This window comes from Leucopleurus acutus, assembly GCF_964270905.1.
Source record: "Leucopleurus acutus genome assembly, chromosome: 21".
NCBI lineage: Eukaryota > Metazoa > Chordata > Mammalia > Artiodactyla > Delphinidae > Leucopleurus > Leucopleurus acutus.
The window spans coordinates 33,630,529-33,656,368 of NC_139163.1; the positions used below are offsets into that span (position 1 = coordinate 33,630,529).

Below are 25,840 nucleotides of genomic sequence, written 5' to 3' on the forward strand. Positions count from 1 at the left end.
AGAGAGAGCCACAGGCGCCCCCTCCCACCTCCCCAGGAGAACCTCCAGGACCAGCAGGTAGGTCTGGCCCAGGCTCCTGTGAAGTCACTGATTTTGCCCCGAGTTCTGGTGCACGCAGGACCTTGTGTGTGCCAAGAGTGGAGTCTTTGCTTCCCCCAGTCCCGTGGAGCTCCTACAGTCAAGCCCAACTGGCCTTCGAAGCCAAATGCTCTGGGGGCTCCCCCTCCCAATGCTGGACCCCCCCCCCCCCCAGGCTGGGGAGCTTGATGTGGGACTCAGAGCTCTCACTCCTGTGGGAGAACATTTTTAAAAAATATTTACTTATTTATTTGGTTGCATTGGGTCTTAGCTGTGGCTTGCGGGCTCCTTAGTTGCGGCACATGAACCCTTAGTTGCGGCATGCATGTGGGATCTGGTTTCCTGACCAGGGATCAAACCTGGGCCCCCTGCATTGGGAGCAAGGTGTCCTAACCACTGTGCCACCAGGGAAGTCCCCTGTGGGAGAACTTCTGCAATATAATTATTGTCCAGTTTGTGGTTCGCCCACCTGGGTGGTATGGGATTTGATTATATTGCAAGTGAACCCCTCCTACTGTCCCGTTGTGGTTTCGTCATGTCTTTGGATGTAGAACATCTGTTTTTGTAAGGTTCCAGTCTTTTATTTTGATGGTTGTTCAGCAGTTGTGGTTTTGGTGTGCTCATGAGAGGAGGTGAGCTCAAAGTCCTTCTACCTCACCATCTTCTTTTCTTTCCTACTGATTTTTTAAAAATAATAATTATATTTTTTTGCTGCATTGGGTCTCCGTTGCTGCACGCAGCTTTCTCCGGTTGTGGCGAGCAGGGGCTACTCTTCGTTGTGGTGCACGTGCTTCTCATAGTGGTGGCTTCCCTTGTTGCAGTTTCCCATCGATTTTAATAAATCTATAAAAGGGTCTTATATAGAAAAGATTTCTAAAATTTTTGTGCACGGTAATGAAACCATGCCCCACAGGGTTGACAGAGACTGGTGACTAACGGAAGTTCCCGAGCTTCTCACAGAACAGCAGCAAAGGGAACAGCTTAAAAACCCCTGTGGCCTGCTTTCACTGAGCAAGCTCACTTGGGTTATTTTCCTTTTCTTCCTCTTTAAATGCACGCCTCCCAGCCTCCCGTAGCCCAGGAACTTGTAATCAGCTCCTGCCTGATGCGAGCTGGCTAGGACCGGTTGGGACCACTGCTCCTGAAACTGGGCCTTGGGGGTTCCCATGAACGGCCTCTGCCGCCAGAAGTCTCCTCCCTCAGATGGCGCTCGGTGCCTCCACTGTGAACGTGCAGACGCACGAGCCCAGATGCCCCCGCACAGAACACCCAACACCTCCTCTGTCCCCACTCCCAAGACCACCCTGCTCACAACACACATACCCCGAGCCCCTTGCCTTCGGGCAGGCAGACCTGAGACTCGTTCTCCTGTCTCTTCGCTTGGCTGCCTTAGGAATAAAGTCTTTCTCAGCTGCAAACCTTGGCCTCTCAGCATTTGGCTTGTTGCATGTTGGGCCAATGGGCCTGGTCCAGTAACAGTAACTGAACTTCTTAGCTCTTTCATTCTTACATCCCCCCAGAAACAACTGTTCATGTGACGCTTACCTGATATATTTCAGGAACAGCAAAAGAAATGAACCTGACCCCTGACCCCAGTGCTGTACTTAGAAGTGCGAGGCCCCATCCCAAGTGTGTCACGTCACTGGCTTTACAGCCAGCTGGGAGGGAAGGGCCAGTGCCTGTATTTCCCATGACAAGCTTGAGGGACATGAATCTGTCCCTGGTACGTGGCAAGTAAAGGGCTAGGCAGAACCAGGCCGGAGGCTAGGCTGTCTGGCTCAGGGCACCCAGGTGACAGCAGCCGACGGGGAGGGGAGGCGCCCTCCACAGGCCACTGGGCAGGACCCCCACCCCAGCCCCCCACGGCGGCTTCAGTGGAAGTTCACTCAAGTTCATCCTGGCACAAAGGATTTTGGTGTTAAAACTTCCTGAAGGAAAAGGTCTAGCATTATGTTGGTATGTGATGTTCACCAAAACCTGACTGTGGAAAAGAAAATCTTGAGAACATGGAAGGAAATGCCTTTTAAGTAAAGTACACTCTTGTTCAGAAACTCTAAGAATTAAAAATAAAATTGAAAACCACCCCCACAAATTTAGGATGATTTTATTTACAAAACAGGTTCTTTTGTTTTACAAAAATTACAAAATACGACAAAAATAGAAATAGCTTCTTGGACTGTTGGGAACTACTTCTAAGCAACCAATGAGTTAAAACCCCGATGGTCTTCCTCTTTTGAAGAGCGATGACGGCAACGCTCATCTGCGCTTTATGTCTCCCCAGAGCCCCGCGGCTGTGGGCTGCCTCTGGCGGGAGGGCCGGTCAGGCCAGAGTCTGGAGCAGCAAGATCTTCTCGTTGACGCAGAACCTGTGCAGCACCAGCGTCAAGTTCTCCCCACAGCGGGACACCTGGCGCTCCATGGCCAGGCGGAAGTCCTCCTTCACGCCCTTGGTGATGCCCCGGGTGACCGTGTGGTGCCTGGGGCAGCGACAGGGAAACAAACAGACACCACAGTTAGCACGGCAGCACGGGTCAGTGACTCTGGGGCAGGAGAACAGGCTGCCTCAAATCTAGCGAAGAGTTTAAAAAAGCAAAAAGCCCCAACCAAACAGCCTCCACTGCCCGTTCCTCTTCAGAAAGACTTAAAGGCGGAGAGTCGTCTTCCCCACTCAGGAAAAGGCTATTCTAAACATCGCATGTTTGGCGAGATGCTGCCTGCTTGGCTTCTAACTTCTGCAGCCCTGACGCTGTACTTCCCTCTGTGACTTGTGCACAGTTCAGTTACTTGGGGCTGACGGAGTCCAGACCACCCTGGCCACACAGTTCGGGTCCAGCCAGGCCAGCTGAGCGCAGAGGCAGCAGCGGGGAGGGGGATGCCTGAGCGAGCGTGGCCATGGCCGCAGCCCCTGGCCGGTGCCCCGTGTCAGGCTACAGGCGTGTCTCTCTCCCTGTGATGCCAGGACGGGACAGCTCCTCCAGGTCTTTCTGCGAAGAAGCAGGAGGACCTGGGGCCCCAAGAAAAAAGTCCGGCACCGGCAGGGAGAGAGCAGCAGAGTCGCTGATGCAAAGCTTCCTGAGGGCCTGCTGGGGCCCGGGAGCCCTGCATGCTGTGCTGGGCTGGGCCGGTGGGAGCACAGGTGGGTCCTTCACAACGCCCTGGAGGGTGGGCTTCAGAGAAGGAAATTACAGAGGAAACCCCAGGAAACTCCAAACACCAAAATGAAGGAAGCAAAAGAAAAACCTAGCAAAATTCAATGGGTTCAATCAAAAGGAAAGGCGTTTTAACTACCAGTTAGTAATTTGGTAGATTTAGACGAACAGAAGCCGCCTCCATCCTCCACTCCCACTGCCTAACTTCCCTAAGACACAGTCATGGGGGTTTAAAATTAGATTTTTAGGTACTGGCCAAGATTAAACTGTTGAAACCACTCTAAAATGTTTCTGTTTTTAAAACTTGAATTATATAAAATAAGTACAACAGAAGTCAGAAAGTTGCAATGTAACAGAAGGAAAAAGAAAACCAAAACAGGCTTTGTTAGAAGGGCAAGATATTACAGGACACCCTACAACGCCCATGGACAGTTTACAGAACCACACAGTGAGACAGCACAGCCAGTTCTCTGTGGACATCTCTAATCAGGTCTGGCTGGTGACTCAGTAGTAAGTACAGTGTCAGTGAGCCCCGCTGGGAGCTCATGCAGCCCCTTTATGCTGCCCTGAGATACTGCTCCCAGGGGACCCAGACTGCAACCCCAAATGGGAGCCCTCCCTCTGACCCACTGAAAGACGCTGGTATTTGCAGACACTGAGCTAAAGGGCATGGATGGCTCCAAGCACACGCTCCCCTTAATACTAGTAAAAACGTAATAAAATGCTGTGTCCTGCTGGTCACGGGCTAAAGGTGTTGTTTCCACATATGAAGAGTGGTACAACCCAACTGTATTTCTATCAGAGTCTTTATTGCTCTGGCAAGTTTGGATGAAGAAGAGGACGAATTAGCTTTTGTGGTTTAAGACCAGGATAAGTCAACTAGTAAATGTAGCATTCTAGCCTACCAGATATTTTCAATCCGGACAGGTAAGGTCAGAAAAAACAGTACCAGTGGCAGGAAGATACTGTGCTTATGCCCATTTAGACCAAGACCTCAACACTAATACGAAAATCTGAGAATAAAAATTTACTTAGAGTAAGTTTCAGCATCCTTAAATATTTAGGATCGAATGCCTTATGTTTTACCAAAGGAGAATCATAATTTAGTGCCTAATCTAATGTGTACTTAGTCTTACACAGTTTTATATAACGTTCACTTATTTCCAGATCCATAATGATTTTTAAATTGAACACAAAACACTGGCAACTTATGGAAAAAAATAAGAAATGTTACAATATTACAACCAGATGGTTTGCCAAGGAATGCAGAACAAATTAAAAAATTAAATAAAGCATGAAAAAGAGCACTGAGGAACAAAGAGCTGAAAACCATGGGCAGTAAAACATGTCGACAAACAGTACACTATGAGCAGGTGTGTCCACTTGGTACCTGTCAGCAGTCTGTATGCTGGGCTGAAGCACAGGTAAGAATTCCTGCTGCAGTAACCCCATGGAAGGGCTAGAAGGCCTTTAAAAAACAGCAAACAGCGGCATTCAAACACCCACACCGACTCAGCCTGCACTTAAAAACAACACTCCAGAGAAAACGCATGAGACGGGGGGCAGGCTGCACAGAACCGCCAGCCTCAGGCCTCGAGCAGCTGTTTCGGGAGGACAGAGGCTACCAGCCCCCCTGCTGCACGGCTGTGGCCCACATGGGTCCACAGGCCTCTCGGCTGCCGGTCCCCGGATCAGCCCGCTGAGATCTGGCATGAAAAGCAAGAGCCAGGGGAGAGGACGGGGAGATGCCATGGAACGGCCGTGGAGAGAATCTCAAATCCAGCGCCTTTGCTCTCCACGCTTGCCACGTCCATGCCGATCCCAGAAAGACACCCGTGACTGTTTAGAACCATCTTTGATGGGACTGAAGCCCCAGACTGAAGAGGCCCTTTCAAGAGGACGGGAGAGGCTGGCAATGTTTTTGATAAAGAAAGGTTGAGTTTAAATTTCAAAAAGTATTGAGAAAAGGAACAGATGGGGGAAAACAAGAGTCTGGGCCATGGCTTTGTGGGATTCTGTAACAACAGAAATGAGTACATTAGCCGGGTGATCACCTCTGAGAACGTCATCACGCACCCAGTTTGGGGCACACACAGGACATGGGTTTCTGTGTCACCCAGGGTACTGCAAGCATCAGCACAGAAGCATTTCTCTACTTCAAAATACATGAGAGCAGCACGTGTAGGTAAGAATCAGAGCTCGTCCCTCCTGCCAGTCAGGCCCCCGTGCCCTCGGCGCTGGTACCGTACCTGCTGCAGCCCAGACGCCACAACCAGGACAGACTCACAGCCTCACCTGAGGGAAGGCTGGACTCTGCTCCCTGCATCTCTGCGCTCGGCTGGAGGGCCCCCCAAAAGGTCCACAATGGCTTCAGACAATTTGTTTGCGACCCAAAGGGAAAAGGAATGTGACAGTTTTACTCAAGATCCCGACCATACCTCAACTGTCTCAGGCGGCCCGCTTCTCCACGGTAGCTTCTCATCAGAAATTTGGAAGGCAGGTTTCAAATGAACCCTGAGACTCACACTGTCAGCTCACTAAGCAACAGCCCCTAGCCCTGCTTCCAAACTGACGGAGCAGCAGGTTTCCTAAGAGACTTAATGGTCTTCTACAGGGAGTTAGAAGAAATTAAGGGTTTCTTTAACTAAGGACACCGTCTGCGTGCCCAACAGCCCTCGCCTTCACTACGCGTCCGAGGGCTTGTCTGCATGTTCCCGTGTCACTGTGCAGCTCAATAAAACTGGCTGGAGAAGACAGGTTCAGTAGAATGAAGTCTGAGACTCGACCACTGATTTTCTGACAGCCTCTTCTCTCACATTCACAGCTAAGCATTATCTAGTGTGAGGATTATTAAGCTCAGGTTTAATCTAAGTAAACGGAGTTGATTCTACTGAGGTTGTCTCCGTATTATGACAATTTGTATGGTGAGCATTAATGGGAATTAAAGAAAAAGCTATTAAAGGTATGTTTGTGTGTCCAGCCTCAAAACCTGCAAATTACAATGTAAAAGGGGTTACCCAGGCTTCTGTGTCAAAAAGCCATCTTTACTCTCAAGCATGGTGAAGAATATTTTGAATCACGCAATTATTTTCCCCACGTTCTAGGGGAGCTACCAGAGTGAGAAGATGAGCATGTCTGGTCCCCTTGCCTGAGCCAGCTAATGTATAAAGGTCTTACGCTTTCATGTCAAATGCTCAGAATCTTTAGTAACGTTTGCAAGGTGAAGGACAAGCACCCCACCTTCCCATTCCCGACAGGACACCGTGCTGCCTGGATGCCCCAGCCCCGAGGCTACGGGAGTCCAGAGGGACACTTCTTACTTCCCTCTCGACAACACTCCCCAAAGACAGCACGAGATGCGGATTTTGGCTTTGCGCTGAAAACTCGTCCCTTTCACAAGTGAGGGAAAAAGGAGAATCTGTCAGCCTCAGCAACGCTTTCTTCTCACTCGGGGTTCGGTCTCCTGCAGTGACTCTGATCCTGACCCACACACGCTGAACGTGCAGGACGCAGAGGAGGAGGTATGGACATCACACTACGCGAGGCGTCTGCAGCACAGAGGATGTACTGTCCAAACTGCAATGAGGACTGAAGGGCAGAAGCAAGGGCATTTAAAAATCATAAATGGTCACTGATTTCATCCAGGAGTGGGGAGTGCCAAGACCAAACCCCACCCTGCTGAGCGGGCAGGTGCTCAGCAGGGCTTCAGTCAACACTGAGGCCCAAGTACAGTGTGGAAGTTAGGTCTGCAGTTTTTCCCAGTCCAGCTCAACTTTAGTTAAGCATGGCTTTTCTTAATTAAAAGCACCCTACTTCTAATCAGAAATTATAGGATCAGTCTGTAAGTTTTGGAACAGAAAAGATACCATGAGTAAGACTTTTGTCTAGTGAAGTAAGTATCAAAAGTGACAGAACTACCCCAATTTAAACAATGTTCTATCAGAAATGTAGTTAAGGAAATGCCAAGTCTTTCAAAAGGATTCCCGGAATCAAATCTACTCTCCAAAACAGAGACCAGGTTTGTATTCCTTTCTAATGACTGTGTGCAAGCCACGGACATTTACAAACGTTTCCCACGAGCACACGAGGGCGGGCGCTCAGCACGGAGGGCAGGAGGCGGTGCCCTTACTTGATCAGCATCCCTTGATTGGGCAGGAGTTCCAGATGGATCTTCCCACCTTCCTGAGTTCTCAGGTAGGCGAACTCCTCCAGCATGTCGATATCTGAGGCCAGATTCAGGGAACCACGTGAGAAATCATGGAGCCCTGCTCTCCTGGAGGAGCAGACAGGCTCGCAGCCACTGAGAGACCTGCCCACGGTGACCGCACCAACAACCCAGCGCTGCCTGAGTCCAGACCCAGCGGTTCCTATGCCAGCCCAACGCCCTCACAAAGAGAAACATGTTCCTCAGGTAGCTGACTGAGCGGAGCCTATAGGGTCCCCAGAGCAGAATCTTCTGTTTTCTTAGTAAGAAAGAGGCGGTAGAGGTGCTATACACGCCGCCCCCCTCCCCCTGGCCCAAAGGTTAAGAAATGCTGCTCTAGGTACCTGGAGAGGGATGTCAGACGCCTTGCAACTCAAAAATAATGTATTAAGAGAAGCAGACCTTTCCCTAACCAACAGTATGAAATACAATGCTCCCCCACACGAAAGCCAGTGCTGGGTGGAGGAGATTCCCTGGCGGGTGCCCACGGGCCACCAGCTGCTGTTGTAACCCCAGACCCCAGGGGCCCTGTTCCCAGAGGAAGGCCAACAGAGAATCACAGTCTATGGCCCCAGCAGTCACTCTGGGCCTGCAGGGAGCCTGCAGGCTCTTACTTCAGGCACCCTGGGTACCTTCCTAAGAAGCCACTTGAAGTGGAAAATGCAACAGGGCTGTCCACGTTCCCGATTCCTCTTTGAAGCCATTCATGACTTTCACAAAACCAGCTGCCACAATCCCATTTTAAGTCACCATTCCTTCTCCTTTTCCCCCAAATCACCAAAACCATTATTTCTACCCCAAATGGTTCGTTCATTTTTGTACCAAGCATTTCTTCTGCTCAAACAAGAAAAAGGATACTTGTAACATAATTGAAAAAATTCTCATATTGGAAGTTTCCTTGCTGGCAAATCTTATTGACGGCTTTCAAGAAAAGGGTCTCTCCCCGCGGCCACTCCTGCTGAAGCAGCACGATCACATGCCCCAGCGCCAGGTCGTCTCTGCTGTCTGTGAAGGCTCTCAGCTGCAGGACAGAGGGGAGGGAGTCACGGGGTGATCTCACACATGCCCGATACCACCTCCCCCAAAACATTGTTGCAGGAAGTGCGTGGCTACGGTCACTAGTCAGAAGGGACAGCAGAAGTCAAGCCTGCCTGGCAAATGTCACCGCTGCCGGCGAGGAGGGGCCCCACCACAGAACCCGGCTCCCCGGCACCCTCGTGAGCATCCTGGCGGGAGTGGGACATGCAGGGTGGGCCCGAGGCTCTGAACGCGGGGATGAGGGTGCGAGGAAGGTGAGCGGTCTGGGCAACAGAGAATTTGGGGACTTCTTTTAAGGGGCCGGGGGGGGATGGAGGGCGGGTGAGAGGCCCCCTTAGACAGAGGGGTCTGAGGAGACTGTGGGACTGGGGAGAAAGGCCGGCGGGAGCCACGGGAAGGAGGACGCAGGGGTGTGAAGTGAGAAGCTGTCAGAGGGCTTCTGGTTCTACACCGGCAGCTGTGCCTGAAGTCACTTCAAATAGTTTCTGCCGCTCAATGCTTCAGATCAAGAGTCAGGTTTGGGAATTACCGCCCTGAAGGGGAGACCCGACACTGCTGCCCGCTGCTCGTGAGCCTTCGTAGACAATTCAGCCTGTCCACCCCAGGCCTCCGCTCCCCACAGCCCGGTCCTTAGGCTTTCCTGACTCTGCTGGGCCTCTGCACGTGCCCAGCCTCATGCCCTATCCCTGTGATAATGAACTCACATCCCTCCATAAGCCCAACAGCACTTGTGCTCCCTTCTTCTGTAGCTAATATATCCTGACTCGTAGGCTAATTCATAAAGTATTTACTGGACATTACCACAGGCAAGGTTATTTGTGTATCCACCCCACTATTACCTGTAAATTATCTGCCCCGCTGTTACCCATAAACCTCTCGAGGATGGGGATTATTTCCTACTCATCTTTGCCTAGTGCAGTCGATATTTAATAAATATTTGTTAATTCCTTGCCCATGTGCTTTCCTCACTACACCAACCTGTTTTCAAAGGACTAAACTAACATTGTGCCTAAGGCTCTCAATTCAAGTCATTCCAGGTCATCAGAACAATCCTGCAAATGAATTTCCTTACACTAATCACATGAAGCTTACCTTAAAACACGCTAACATTAAATGCAGGCAATAGGGCATGATAGCCTTGCTGGTACAAGGCAGAAGCTTCAGGTCTGAACCTAAGAAAAGTCCACAATATATTTGTTAGTAGCAAAGAAAAGAGCTTTGAGAAGCAAATGTTTAAAGTGCTTTCCTTAAAAGGAAAAGGATAAGCAACAATCACATGGTCTCAACACAGTTAAACCACAATTACATTTAGTGAAGGTGAAACTGGTTTTTCAATCGTCTCTGGATTTCATTTCTCAATCTAAATTTCTAAAGTTGCTTAAATACTTATTATTATGAAACATTTCAAATACATAGAAAATGACAGAGATTATTACAAACAGCAGAGTGCTCACCACTCAGCTGTATAAAATGCTGACATCTGCTTTAGTTTTAGATTTTAATATAAAGCATCGCAAGCTCACTTCTCTTCTGATGCCACTCCTGCCTCCCTCCTGAGAGAAGACTGCTATTCTGAACGGGGGTTCATCATTCCTGTGCACACTGCCTGCTTTTAACACAGGAATCTATATTCACGCACTGCAGAGAAACGTCTCGTGTGTTTTCAGTCTACTATATAAATGGTGTCATAGCGTACGTATCTTTCTGCAGATTGTTTTTGGTACTAATATCTGTGGCTCTAGCTCATTGGTTTTCTGTGTTACGTAGTGTTCTGTTGGTTACACTGACCACACCTGATTTATCCATTCTTTTATGGTAAACACTGAGTATTCCAATTTTTCACTATTACCAACAATGCTGAAATAAACATTCTTATATATATTTTCTTGTGCACTTGTGGAAAAAACTTTAAGCAATGGTTGTTTTTCAAACCAAGACCATAGTCCTTTCCTTTATGCTGTGTGCTCTTTCTATCCTAAATCCTCTCTACCCCAGAGGCAAGAAGTAGCAAGAAATAAATATGCTTTTCACGTGGCAACCCTGTGCACACACACTTACACATGTTCATACAGCTGGCTTCTGAGCAACAGGTCTGAATTGCACGGGTCCACTTATACATGGATTTTTCAGTAAATACAGTGTCTGCATTTTCATCTTACAGATCTCTAAATGAACTAACTGTGGGGAAAAGTTTGTATTGGATTAGAGATCACAACATGTGGAATCAAAAGAATTGCGGTCTGAGCCCTGATTTTATCCAAACTGTTCCAGCTTCCTGCCCTAGGCTGAGTCACTGGTCAGTTCCTGTTTTTGAGGCAGAGAGCAGTACCCAGATTTTCGACCGTTGCGCGAAGGGGTGGGTCTGAGCCCCTGGGTTAACTCCTGCATTGTTCAAGGGTCAACTGCGTGTCTAAAACAAAAGGTTCATGAAATAAAATTTACCCTTTTTAGTGGAGATACATTCATTTTAATAATACTGTTACAGTCTATCTCATTAAAAAAGAAAATTTCTGTGGGAAATTCATGACCTAGTAGGTGAGGGCCCAAGTTTGGAGATCACTGATCTAAAGTCTATACCTGGAAGGGGCACATAACCAGGTAGTGCGATATGCAACTTGGTACTGCTAAACTGCTCTCCAAAGTGACCATATGAATCTATGCACCTTCCAGAAGCACGTGGGCGATGCGTATCTTCACGTCCTGATGGTCAATACGGCCACCCTTTACTCTCTGCATCCTGATGTAAAATGATAGCTTATTGTTTTAATCTGAATTTCCTGTATTAATAATAGGTGGAGAATCTTTCCAAGTAGTTTTTGGCCATTTGGCTTCTGTGAATCTGTTGTTCATATTTTTTGCCTATTTTTCTATGGGGGGTTGGTTATTTGTTTCTTATAGGAGCTCTTTCAACATTCTGGATACTAATTTTTTGTTGAATATATAAGTATATAAATCTATAAATTGTGCTGGATAATTTTCTTATAGTCTATAGCTTTTCACTTTGATCATAATATCTTTTGTTGGTATTTTGATTTTAACGTGATCAAATTCACTAATCTTTTATGTCGTGTGCTCTTTGTAGCCTAAATCCTTCTCTAACTAGAAAGCAACAAAGATCGTCTTCTGTATTTCTTCTAAAAGTTTAAAAGTTTTAGTTTTAATATTTAAATCTTAAAATTTAAAGGGTTCTTATGTAGTATGAAGGAGGAATCTCTTTTCTGTCATTTTTGTATTTGGATAATCAACTGTAACAGTACACTGATACTGTAACAGTATCACCAGGATAAATTCATTCTTCCTCCCCTGAACTGTAATGCTTCCAGTTTCTTCGTTCTCTATTCTGTTCCTGGGGTCAATCTCTACGCCAATGCTACACTTTAAAATCAGTCTTGATGTCCGCTAGGTCAAGTCTTACCCACCTGATCTGTTTCTGTTCCACAGAGATAGTAATTTTTGAAGGGGTCTGGGCTATGTCTAGTTTTTTCAACCTTTTGTTGTGGAAAATCCCAAACATATAAAAAGTAAACAGAATAGTATAATGAACTCCCAATAAGTATCAAAACTGTCATGCTTTTGTCTTCTAGAAAGCTTTTAGTGTCCTAAGGAACCTACTATCAGTCTCAAAGAAATTTTCTTCTAAAAAAAATGTTATCATTTAGCTTCTCCATTTAGTCTCTCTGCTCCAGTTCAAATTAATTTTTGGGAAAAATGTGAGGTAGGAGGTGAGGATCTTTTTTTCCTCTACATGAAGATCTCTTTGTTCCAGCACCATTTGTTGCAAAGGCTTTCCTTTCTCCATTGAATTACTTTGGCATCTTCATGGAAAATCATTTGACCATACTTATGTGGGTCCATTTCTGGATTCTCCAATCTTGTGCCAATACTGTCTGGATAACTGTAGCTTTATATTAAGCCCTGCTATCAGGTAGGGTCACTTGTCATTTTGTTAGTCTTTTTCAAAACTGTTGTAGTATTTCCATATAAATTTTAGAATCAGTTTGTCAACTTCTGTTAAAAAAAAAAGTCTGCTGGGATTTTGACTGGGATTGCATTGAATCTATAGAGACATTTGGGGAGAACTGGTATCCTAACAATATTGAGTCTTCTAACCTACAAACATGATTTTGCACATCTTTCATTAAATTTATCCCTAAGTATTTTATGGGGTTTGATGTTATTCTATTTGGAGATTCCTTGACTTTTCTACGTAGCCAAATATGTAGCTGTGAATAAAAACGGTTCTTTTTCAACCTTTCTTTTTCTTGCTTATTGTGTTTGCTAGAATCTCCAGGATGTTGAATTGAGGTGCTGACAGCAGACACTCCTGTACTGCTGCTGGTCTTGGGGAAAGCATTCAATATTTCATAGTTAAGAATGATGCTGAGGAAGTTTCCTCCTATCTCTAGTTTACTAAGATTTAAAAAAAATCATGAATGATAAATGCAGACATAATTGAATTCTGTCTGCATCTATTAAGATAATCTTATGATTTTTCTCCTTTAATCTGCTAATGTGGTGAACTGCAGTGACTGGTTTTCCTGTGTTAAACCACCTTTGCATTTCCGGTATACTTGGCCATTATGTATTATCTTTCTTATATATTGCTGTATTTGCTTATATTTTGTTAAGAATTTTGGCATCTAAGATCATGATAGACACTGGCCTTTAATGTTCTTCTCTTGTTTGGTTTTCCTATCAGGGTGATGTTTGTCTTAAAAACTGAACTGGTAAGTGTTCCCTCTTTCTCTATTTTCTCCAAAAGTGTGTACAGGATTGGAGTTATTTCTTACTAAATGCTTGACAAGATTCACAGTGAAGCCAAATGGGCCTGGAGTCTTCTTTGTGGGAAAGTTTTTGACAACAAAATTTAATTTCTTTGATAGATATAAAACATTCAGATTTTCTATTTCATTTTGTGTCTGTTTTGGTAAGTTGTGTTTTTCAAGGAATTCTTTCCATTTCACCTAAATTGTTAAATTTATTGGCATAAAGTTATTCACAACCTATTCTCTTACTGTCCTTCTGGTTTCAGCACGATCTAGAGTGACATTCCCTCTTCCATTCCTGATATTGGTTATTTGTATTTACTACCTTCCTGGTCAATCTTGTTAGGGGTTCATCAATTTCATTATTTGTTTTCAGAAAACCGACTTTTTGCTTTATTAATTTCCTCTATTTTTTTTTCTATTTCATTAGTTTCTGCTCTTGTCTTTATTAGTCCCCATTTTCTACTTGGCTTGGGTTTGACAGATTATCTTTTTCCAACTTCTAAGATGGAACTTAGATCATGACAGTGGGGCTCCCTTCCTTTCCTAGGAAGCATCACAGCTCAATTTACATAGTTTTTCAACAATGAGCAACTTGAGGTAAAGCTCAAAACAGCCCGAGAGGCAAGCTAAGAGACCCTTCTCAGCTGAGTACTACAAGATTTCCTAGAATTGGTAAAGACAGGAAAAGGAGCTCACTGATATTCTTCAAAGAGCCAACAAACTCAGGAACTGATGAGAACTTTGGAAGAAGGACAGATGTATGGCTGCTTATGAAATCAGAGCCACGAAAAGCTTGGCGAGCACTTCGCTTCTTACACAGTTTGTCAAGCTCTGCAGATCACATGGTATTACATTGTCAGGAATTACAAAAAATTCCCAGCCTTAGGTCCTAAAGCTATTTCTATAAAATAAAAATAAAATTTGTCACTGTACCTTTTCTAAACTTGGGCTTTATTTTTGAGGGTTCTTCCTGTGACTTGCCTCCATCCTGGATGGGGAGGACCATGTAGCACATCAAATCAAGGACTTTCTCACATGTCATCTAGAGAAGACAAGACCAGAAGGAACTAACTGAAAGTTTCTGACTGAAACCAAATCTACGTAACTAAAACCTATGCAGCACAAGTGGGGCCACCTGTGCACAGAGCTTGGGAGCACGGCCCCAGGATGCCACGTGACCAGTACTGTCTGCTTGACACCGTGTAGAAAAATAACTGAGATCAAATCCATGTACTAGACCATTCAGGGAACACTAACTCATTCTTCACTGTTAAAAAACAAAAGAACAAAACCTAAAAATTAATCAAGTATTAACTAAACTACCAAAGTGTTTCACAGCACAGTGGAATCCAAAAGAAGTATGTCCCTATCTTAAGGACATTTACTAACTCACTGAATAGAAAAATTAACAAAATGGGACACATGGTGGCGGACTAAAATGTTATGTTTAGAGCATAATTTAAAACTAAGTAGAAACACCCACAGACTAAACTAGCAGGAAAAATTTCAGGCAGGGAGGTGATCTAAGCCTTAAAGGGGGGCAGGATCTGAAATATGGAAAAGAGAAAAATGGGTTTTCAAGGGAGGAGAGAAAGACGACGTGGGGAAGGCTTTCTACTGGTTTTGGCAATTCCCTTGAGGGGAAGCAGGGCGTGGTTTAGGAAACAGACATGAAACTGGACCAATGACGTGCTGCTGGATGAGAGGCGGCCCCAGGTGCCCACGGAGCAGGTGGTCTCAAGCCACAGAGAGCAGGGCATCATCTTCTGTCCACCCATCAAATTCCAGTAGTAACAGTCAGAATCGGCTAAGGGAGCATTTCCTGTGTGTCAGGCACAACCCCCTACTACCCCCATTTTACAGATGACGAAGTGGAATCTTCCCAACCTTTTTCATGTCTTGACACTTCCAGAAAATAGTATTTGTAAGGCTGCTCAGAGCTGGCAGCAAATGATCTGGGGCTTAGCTGCCCAAGCCACAGCTAACTGCCTGGGGCTGAGGGGTCGGTATCCTGGCACATCCAGAATCACCCATGGCCACAGGGTCGTGAAGCTCCAGCTTTGAGAGATCGGTAGCTGGGGAGTTAAGAACTTGAACCCTGGAGTTAGACAGGTCACAGCGCTAGTGAGTAGTGAGACCGGGAGTTAACTCAGAATCATATGCCACCATCCTTCCTTCAATACCCACCTTCTTTCCCCGAGGGTGTGGGCCTGGGCGAAACCACCCTTCCCTGAATGACTGCTGTATGACTGCTGTGCACAGGTCTGAGGCAAACTGCTAGTACTGGATTTTTAACTGTCTTACATAAACATCTGCACTTCTCTCTCCAACTCAAATTAGATGTCCTTGAACACAGGGATCCCACCCTGGGGCACCCAGGAAGTCAACGCCTCGATGAAATGGAATGATGACAGCAATGTTGTAGAGAGCTGACCATAACTTACAGGGTTGGAAAAATGGTTACAGGCAACAAACTCAGTTAAAAGCCGTGGGTTAGGGTAGTGGCAGTGGAAATAAAAGGCACTATGCCAAAAGCACTGGTGCCCCATCCTGGAAGAGACAAAAGGACCAGCTTGAGTAAGAGTCTCTGTGACTTGACAGGTGGTGTCTAAGGTCCAGAGAACTAAGGAAATGCACATCTGGACATGCTGAGTCCCAGCCAAAGACAGGCAGTCAGAGACTCAGGAATCGGGTAAGGTAGAAACCAAAGATGAAAGCCTAAGAGCGACCCGCACGGAGGTGGTAACAGGAGCCCTCAGAGAGAATGAGTCTGTGTAGCTTAATCAAATCTACCAGTTTATCGTACGTTCCCTCGTACAATGCAGAACAGCAGTACCATGCACGGCTGTCTAATTCTACACGACACATGTGTATCTGTGTGCATAACCATGTGCTCTCTTAAGTTCGCAAAAGGAATCAATTGAAACTTAGAATTAGGCACCTGACAACGTAAGTGATAGAAAAGCATTTCAATTTTAAATGCACATACTTCACATACTTATTAACTTTTTCTTTCTAAAATTCATCACGGCAAATTGTAAATCATATTTCAAAGTTCAAGTGAAAAAATTTAATTTAGCGTTTTTAATCACAAAGTAATCAACTTAATCTCTATAGAGAGACAAGAAGAAATCCGAGTTGGTGTGTTAAGGTGTGACCTGAATCTATCCAGTAACTGTGCGTATAAAGCTGCGCTGGTCACGCTCACCGCATGCAGGTGTTTACTGCGGACCGAAGCTGTGCGGCCACCATGCAAGGAGGGGCTCACAGCATGGAGAAGGCAGGTCTGTTCATACAGCTGCTCCTGCAACACCCCTAAGAGCTGTCACCACCACGTAAAAAGAGAACCTGAGGTTCAGATATGCTATTGTGAATCTCCATCTCCCACTGGGTGAAGGCCTCTTCTGTCCAAGTACAAGAGGACTGACTCCACTCTAAAGGGATTCCAGGCAAGAAAGTAAAAATCATCCTCAAACAAATGGAATAATGAGCGGGAAATGTGAAAAGTATGGAAGCCTAACTTGAGGGAAGCTATAGAAAGGAGGAAATTAAACAGCATCGCTAACCTTTTCACCAGCAGATGAGATAATAAAATCTAGGCAGAAAGAGCAAGCTTGAAGTAAACATGCACTGAATTAAAAAGCCACTCTGCGAAAAAAAAGAAAGCCCCAAGGCTACCGAGTGCGCCTGCACGTCCCCACACCAGGCACCCAGTACTCACTCTGTACTCCCCCAGGGCAAAGTGGCAGGTCGCCAGCTGGATGAGCGCCCTCTGATGCTCCAAGGTCCCCTGTCCCGAGATCTGTGGCTGAGGAAGCGGTCCCTGGAGAGCTGCCAAGTGGTGCAGGCTGGCTATGGCCTTTTTATATTGACCCTTAGAAAGTCACAGCAAGGAGGGAAACAGTGCCATTAAAGAATCTCCAGAGCTAATTACGCCCCAGCAAGCAACCACAAATCAGGCACCTGTGCTTAAGCATTTGAGGAGGGAATGGACACAGCTCCAGAATCAAACCAACTTAGCTAAAGCTACGTGGAGGATCTGTAGGGGGACTTCATAAATACGAAGATTTTTCTTTCTAGTCTTAATTCTTGAGACTAAATAAAATGGCACAAGCTCTTTGGTAGAGTACATTTTGGATATACCACTTCTTTATGAATATTTTACTACTAATACCATTTCTCCTCATGAAGGCTGGAAGCTGCAACCTGCCCATTTCAACAACGGGGGTTGGAAGCTCTCCCTCTCGTTACTGAATCCTCTCTCGCTTCTGGACATAAGTAGCTCGAGGACAGCAGAGCAAGGCAGCAGGGCTCCCCCAGAGCAGAGAGGAGGGGTGAGCAGTGTTTGTCTTTCACTGAGAAATAAAACTCTTACTTTTACAGAGGGGTATGATTGGACCCCCCAAAAGTAACCCAGATGTGGGCCTGCCGTCCAGAGCTGTTCTCAGCTGAAAGTGGACCACAATCCCCTCATCAGTGAAGAAGGAACATCTGCCTTCAGAGCAGGAGGAAACGCACACATCTTCACGCTGAAGATGCTCACAGCAACCGTGGTAAAGACACAGGTACTTAAACACACATTACCTGATAGATGATCACATCGTTGAGGAAGATTCTCAACCAAAGCCAAGTATCCGTCTTCCACGCCAAACAAATTCTTGTAAATTCTGAGCAAGAATTCAGAAGTTAATTTACCAGAAATATGTAACACAGAAGCAGAGAATAAAACTGACATACCCACCAACAGAACAACAGTCAGAGAGAAACAAATTACCAAAAAATGGATGTAACTGTAGACTTTGATTTCTAAAACAATGGTCTGAACTTTCAGTTCGATAGTAAAGTTAGGGCAGAATACTTACCAGTAATACACAGCAATAAGCTTATTAGGCACCAACACTTCCTAAGCACACATCATGTGCTAGCAGCTGCTCAAAATGCCTTTCACACATTACTTTATCTTCTAAACTGCTTTGCTTTCACCCAGTTAAAGTAATAAATATATGACACTAAGAGTTTCACTCATTTTTTTAAGTCGATTTATGCCTAAAGAAAAACATCCCCTCCAAAAGTCACATACCTGTTCACCATTCTAGATGTGACAAGGAGGAACTGGACGATGCAATGTTTACTTAGAAACTATGACATGACACATCAAACAAGGGGCCTGTATAGGCACGTGACAGGAGCAGGCCAGGGACAAATGTCCACGGCCAGGAGGAAAGTAACGGCCTTGATCCCAAAGTACAGGAAAATATGCTGGTTAGCAGAGTGCTAGTGATTTCTGAGTAGTGTTGAAATACTCAGTAGTGTAAATATTATACAGAGGAAACTCCCTCTCATTTCTGTCTGTGCTCAAAGCGGGCTTTCTGCAGTGTTTGGAATTTGGGCTTTCAAGCAACGGAGTCAAGTCAGGCATCACAGCACCACCTTCTGCAGCCTTAGTCACATGTGGCTGGAGGGGGCACAAAGCAGTGGGCAGAGCGACTAAAAGCACCAGACAAACCCAGCAAGAAAATGGCCAGCAATATAAATTTTAACAGAAAGACCAAACCCCCCCCTCCAAGTCCACCCGAACCCTGATTATAATACACCCCCAGTGCACGAGCTAAGAGGTAAATGGTTATTTGAATATTTATAACTGATTAGATTTCCTGCTCAAAAAAGAATCCTATGAAATGTGTGAACTACTGTAATCAATTTAATCAGCCGTTAGTGACGACATTTCGAGTAGAATAATGAACCTTTTCGGCATGATGATTTCCCATAAAAAATGAGATATCACAACAGGATGAGCATGCCTTACCCTTGTCAAGGAATTCCAGGGAATAGAGCAGCTCCCAGCTCTCTCTGGCCAGCTTAAAGCTTTCCAACACCTCGATGGAGTTAGCAAGTTCTGCCTTATTGACAACAATGTGACGATTCCTTCCTTTTGCTGAACAGTCTTCATCGTCTGAACTCTGCTTAGAGAATGTGAAGAACATGATTAAAGTTATAAAGATAGCCACTACTTAAACATTATTACATTTATTGTTGACAATTCTGATTATTATATGAATTTCATATCAAAGGATACTATCATGAGTATAATACAATTCTTTTGAATTTAACAATTTAGCTTTAAAAAGTAACATAAAATTTTCATCCTTTCACAAGTTTGATAATTACTTTTAAAATTAAGGTTTTCTGATGATAAATTCTAAGCTTGGGCTCCCCTGGTGGCGCAGTGGTTAAGAGTCCGCCTGCCGATGCAGGGGACACGGGTTCGTGCCCCGGTCTGGGAAGATCCCACATGCCACGGAGCGGCTGGGCCCGTGAGCCATGGCCGCTGAGCCTGCGCGTCCGGAGCCTGTGCTCCGCAACGGGAGAGGCCACAACAGTGAGAGGCCCGCGTACCGCAAAAAAAAAAAAAAAAAAAAAAATTCTAAGCTTATGTTGGTTTCAGAGTAAAGCTATAGAGTTAAAACTTCCAATAACTTTAAAAATATACCAATGTTATAAAAGCCAAAACTTACATTTTTACATTTAGGGATACAGCTTAATTAAGTAGCACCTGTTTTACAGTTTACTTTTTTCCAATAGGTGACATTTAATTTGCTTCCAAGAAACAGTTTGTTCTGTAGTGCCATAAAATTAAAGCCCGAGTCCTCTGAGAAATAATTAAGAGAAACTGTTACTTATCTTTTGTTCACTGCATATAACTTCTCCAATGGCCACCCAATGCAAGGTGTCTGGCCAGGAATTACATTTGTCTGCACTTACCCATTTTACTTTATAATAAACTTTCCTACATTTCTTGTTCTTCATCTCAAATAAAGCCAAAGAAAAGAGAGGGCCTCAGAGAAAGGCAACTATTGTAAATGCCACTGAGTATGGTCAGACTTTTTGCCAAAAACAAGTAAAGTCAAAAAAGCTCCATTTCACTTTATTTTCCTGAAAATTTCTTGAATCTTTTATTCCACCTATGTCATTTTTATTAATTAATTGACCCAAATTAAATTTTCCCTGCGGATTTTTACCCCACTAAGACCGTCTAAAAATATGTACAAATAAACACATCTATGAAACAGAAACAGACTCACAGACATAGAGAAGAGACTTGTGGTTGCCAAGGGTGGGAATAGGGGAGGGAAGAACTGGGAGTTTGTGATTAACAGATGCAAACTATTATATACAGAATGGATAAAAAACAAGATTCTACTGTATAGCACAGGGGACTATATTCAATAACTTGTAATAAAACATAATGGAAAAGAATATGAAAAAGAATATATATGTATAACTGAATCAATTTTCTGTACAGAAGAAATTAATACAACACTGTAAATCAACTGAATTTTTTAGATTCAATAAAATTTTTAAAAAATATGTAAAAATATTTCACCTAAAAGCTCCAATCCTCATAAACAAAACCAACAAACCTCTAGCCAGGCTCACCAAGAAGAAAAGAGAGGAACTAAATAAAATAAGAAATGAAAGAGGAGAAATAACAACCAATACTGGAGAAACAAAAAAAATCATAAGAGAGTACTATGAACAGTTATATGCCAATGAAATGGACAACCTAGAAGAAATGGACAAGTTTCTAGAAACATACAGCCTGTCAAAACTTAATCAAGAAGAAACAGATACTCTGAACAGACCAATCACTAAAACAGAATCTGTAATTAAGAAAACTCCCCGTAAACAGAAGTCCAGGATGAGGTGGCTTCACTGGGGAATTCTACCAAACACACAAAGAAGAACTCATACCAATCCTTCTCAAACTCTTCCAAAAGACTGAAGAGGAGGGAACACTCCCAAAGTCATTCTATGAAGCCACCATCACCCTGATACCAAACCAGACAAAGACACTACAAAAAAAGAAAATTACAGGTCAATATCTTTGATAAATATAGATGCAAAAGTCCTCAACAAAATATTAGCAAACTGAATCCAACAATACACAAAAATGATCATACACCCATGATCAAGTCAGATTCATTCCAGGGTCACAAGGTGGTTCAACATAACACTAATCAATCAATGTGATACACCATATTAACAAAAGAAAACACAAAACAAAAAAAAACCATATGATTATCTCAACAGATGCAGAAAAAGCATTTGATAAATCTCAACATCTGGACTTCCCAGATGGTGCAGTGGTTAAGAATCCGCCTGCCAATGCACAGGACACAGATTCGATCCCTGGTCCGGGAAGATCCCACATGGAGCAACTAAGCCTGTGCGCCACAACTACTGAAGCCTGCGCACCCTAGAGCCTGTGTGCCACAAATACTGAGCGCATGCGCTGCGACTACTGAAGCCCGTGCACTCTAGGGTCCACGTACCGCAACTACTGAGCCTGCATGTTGCAACTACTGAGGCCCACACGCCTAGAGCCCATGCTCCACAACAAGAGAAGCCACCGCAATGAGAAGCCTGTGCACCACAACGAAGAGTAGCCCCTGCTCACTGCAATTAGAGAAAGCCCTTGTGCAGCAATGAAGACCCAATGCAGCCAAAAAATAAATAAGAAAAAAACAAAACAAAACAAAACTCAACATCCATTCATTATGAAAGTTCTCACCAAAGTGGGAATGAACATATCTCAACATAATAAAACCACTTACGACAAACCCACAGCCAACATAATACTCAATGGTGAAAAGCTGAAAGCCTTCCCACTAAAATCTGCAACAAGACAAGGATGCCCACTCTTACCACTTCTATTCAACACAGTATTGGAAGTCCTAACCCAGCAATTAGACAAGAAAAAGAAATAAAATGTATCCAAATTGGGAAGGAAGAGGTAAAACTGTCATTGTATGCAGAAGAAATGATACTCTATATAGAAAATCCTAAAGACTCCACACAAAAACTATTAGAACTAATAAATGAATTCAGCGAGGGAGCAGGATACAAGATAGATATACAAAAATCTGTTACATTTCTTCACATTAACAATGAAATATCAGAAAGTAAAAAAAAAAATCCCATTTAAAATCAGGTAAAAAAATAAATAAACCTAGGAATAAACCTAATCAAGGAGGTGAAAGACCTATACGCTGAGAACTCTAAAACACTGATAAAGGAAACTGAAGATGATTCAAAGAAATGGAAAGGTATCCCATGCTCTTGAAATGGAATAATTAATATTGTTAAAATGGCCATACTACCAAAAGCAATCTACAGATTTAATGTGATCCTTTATCAAATTACCTATGACATTTTTCAAACAGCTAAAACAAATAATACTAAAATTTACATGGAACCACAAAAGAACTAGAATTGCCAAAGTAATTCTCAGGAAAAAGAACAAAGCTGGAGGCATAACCCTCCCAGACTTCAGACAATACTACAAAGCTATAGTAATCAAAATAGCATGGTATTGGCACAAAAACAGACATACAGATCAATGGAACAGAATAGAGACCAGAAATAAACCCACACACCTCTGGTCAATTAATCTTCAACAGAGGAGGCAAGAATATACAATGGAGAAAAGACAGTCTCTTCAGCAAGTGGTTCTGGGAAAGCTGGACAGCTGCATGCAAATCAATGAAATTAGAACACTCCCTCAAACCATACACAAAAATAAACTCAAAATGGCCTAAAGACTTATATATAAAACATGACACCATAAAACACCTATAAGAGAACATAGGCAAAACATTCTCAGACATTAATCATAGTAATATTTTCTTAGATCAGTCTCCCAAGGCAAAACAAATAAAAACAAAAACAAACAAATGGCACCTAATTAAACTTAAAAGCTTTTGCTCAGCAAAGAAACTCATAGAAATGCAAGAGATTTCTGTGCATCACTTTTGTATCCTGCTACTTTACCAAATTCATTGATTAGCTCTAGTAGTTTTCTGGTAGCATCTTTTCTTTTTGTTTTGCTTTGTTTCTTGTTGTTTTGTTTTTGGCGGCATTGGGTCTTTGTTGCTGCACGCGGGCTTTCTTTAGTTGAGGTAAGCAGGGGCTACTCTTCATTGTTGTGTGGAGGCTTCTCACTGCGGTGATTTCTCTTGTTGCAGAGCACAGGCTCTAGGTGTGCGGGCTTCAGCAGTTGTGGCTGGTGGGCTCTAGAGTGCAGGCTCAGTAGTTGTGGCGCATGGGCTTAGCTGCTCCGCAGCATGTGGGCTCTTCCCAGACCAGGGCTCGAACCCATGTCCCCTGCATTGGCAGGCGTATTCTTAATCATTGCGCCACCAGGGAAGCCCTCTGGTAGCATCTTCATGATTCTCTATGTATAGTGTCATGTCATCTACAAACAGTGACAGTTTTACTTCTTTTACAATTTGGATTCCTTTTATTTCTTTTTCTTCTCTGACTGCTGTGGCTAAAACTTCCAAAACTATGTTGAATAAGAGTGGTGAGAGTGGGCAACCTTGTCTTGTGCCTGATCTTAGAGGAAATGGTTTCAGTTTTTCACCACTGAGAACGATGTTGGCTGTGGGTTTGTTGTATATGGCCTTTATTATGTTGAGGTAGGTTCCCTCTATGCCTACTTTCTGGAGGGTTTTTATCATAAATGGGTGTTGAATTTTGTCAAAAGCTTTTTCTGCATCTATTAAGATTATCATATGGTTTTTATCCTTCAGTTTCTTAATATGGTGTATCACATTGTTTGATTTGCATAGCAGGATACAAAATTAATGCACAGAAATCTCTTGCATTCCTATACACTAATAATGAAAAATCTGAAAGTGAAATCAAGAAAACACTCCCATTTACCACTGCAACAAAAAGAATAAAATACCTAGGAATAAACCTACCTAAGGAGACAAAAGACCTGTATGCAGAAAACTGTAAGACACTGATGAAAGAAATTAAAGACAATACAAACAGATGGAGAGATATACCATGTTCTTGGATTGGAAGAATCAATGTTGTGAAAATGACTATACTACCCAAAGGGATCTACAGATTCAAGGCAACCCCTATAAACTACCAATGGCATTTTTCACAGAAGTAGAACAAAAAATTTCACAATTTGTATGGAAACACAAAAGACCCCGAATAGCCAAAGCAATCTTGAGAAAGAAAAATGGAGCTGGAGTAATGAGACTCCCTGACTTCAGACTATACTACAAAGCTACAGTAATCAAGACAGTATGGTACTGGCACAAAAACAGAAAGATAGATCAATGGAACAGGACAGAAAGCCCAGAGGTAATCCCATACACATATGGTTGCCTTATCTTTGATAAAGGCGGCAAGAATATACAATGGAAGAAAGACAGGCTCTTCAATATGTGGTGCTGGGAAAACTGGACAGCTACATGTAAAAGAATGAAATTAGAACACTCCCTAACACCGTAAACAAAAACAAACTCAAAATGGATTAAAGACCTAAATGTAAGGCGAGATGCTATAAAACTCTTAAAGGAAAACATAGGCAGAACACTCTATGACATAAATCACAGCAAGATCCTTTTTGACCCACCTCCTAGAGAAATGGAAATAAAAACAAAAATAAACAAATGGGACCTAATGAAACCTAAAAGCTTTTGCACAGCAAAGGAAACCATAAACAAGACCAAAAGACAACCCTCATAATGGAAGAAAATATTTGTAAACAAAGCAACTGACAAAGGATTAATCTCCAAAATTTACAAGCAGCTCATGCAGCTCAATATCAAAAAAACAAACAACCCAATCCAAAAATGGGCAGAAGACCTAAATAGACATTTCTCCAAAGAAGATATACAGACTGCCAACAAACACATGAAAGGATGCTCAACATCATTAACCATTAGAGAAATGCAAATCAAAACTACAATGAGGTATCACTTCACACTGGTCAGAATGGTCATCATCAAAAAATCTACAAAGAATAAATGCTGGAGAGGGTGTGCAGCAAAGGGAACCCTCCTGCACTGTTGGTGGGAATGTAAATTGGTGCAGCCACTATGGAGAACAGTATGGAGGTTCCTTAAAAAACTAAAAGTAGAGTTACCATATGATCCATCAATCCCACTCCTGGGTATATATGTGGAAAAGACGAAAAGTCTAATTGGAAAAGATACATGCACCCCAATCTTCATAGCAGCACTATTCACAATAGTCAAGACATGGAAGCAACCCAAGTGTCCATCAACAGATGAATGGATAAAGAAGATGTAGTATATATGTACAATGGACTACTCAGCCACAAAAAACAATGAAATAATGCCATTTGCAGGACCAATGGATGGACCTATTATACTAAGTGAAGTAAGTCAGAGAAAGACAAATATTATATGATATGACTTGTATGTAGAATCTAAATAAGACACAAATAAACTTATTTACAAAACAGAAACAAACTCACAGATATAAAAAACAAACTTATGGTGACCAAGGGGAAAGGGGGGGCGGGGGGAGATAAACTAGGAGTATGGGATTAATAGATAAAAACTACTATATATAAAATAGATAACAAACAAGGACCTACTGCACAGCACAGGGAACTATATTCAATATCTTGTAATAACGTAGAATAGAAAAGAATCTGAAGTTGTACACCTGAAACTAACACAACATTGTAAAACAACTATAGTTAAACAAAAAAAGCTCCAATCCTCAAGCTAAACTCAGAAAAAATTGGCACCTCCCTCCCACTACCCACC

General features: G+C 43.5%; 1 protein-coding gene across 3 annotated transcripts in view; it reads right to left on the reverse strand.

Moving 5' to 3' along the window:
- Window positions 1-2,172: 2,172 nt before the first annotated feature.
- The window catches only part of INTS10 (integrator complex subunit 10), a 35,532-nt gene continuing 11,864 nt past the window's right edge, over window positions 2,173-25,840 (reverse strand). For 2 of the 3 annotated variants that reach the window (XM_082863640.1, XM_082863642.1), the window contains 9 exons: window positions 19,045-19,198; window positions 17,823-17,905; window positions 16,960-17,112; window positions 14,172-14,280; window positions 9,562-9,641; window positions 8,290-8,452; window positions 7,357-7,450; window positions 4,618-4,695; window positions 2,173-2,555 (listed from right to left, as the gene is read on the reverse strand). In XM_082863640.1, the coding sequence (XP_082719766.1) occupies window positions 2,399-2,555; window positions 4,618-4,695; window positions 7,357-7,450; window positions 8,290-8,452; window positions 9,562-9,641; window positions 14,172-14,280; window positions 16,960-17,112; window positions 17,823-17,905; window positions 19,045-19,198 (1,071 nt within the window). In that variant the 3' untranslated portion in view covers window positions 2,173-2,398. The remainder of the gene's footprint in view (window positions 2,556-4,617; window positions 4,696-7,356; window positions 7,451-8,289; window positions 8,453-9,561; window positions 9,642-14,171; window positions 14,281-16,959; window positions 17,113-17,822; window positions 17,906-19,044; window positions 19,199-25,840) is intronic. The other variant, XM_082863641.1, reaches the window with a different exon arrangement.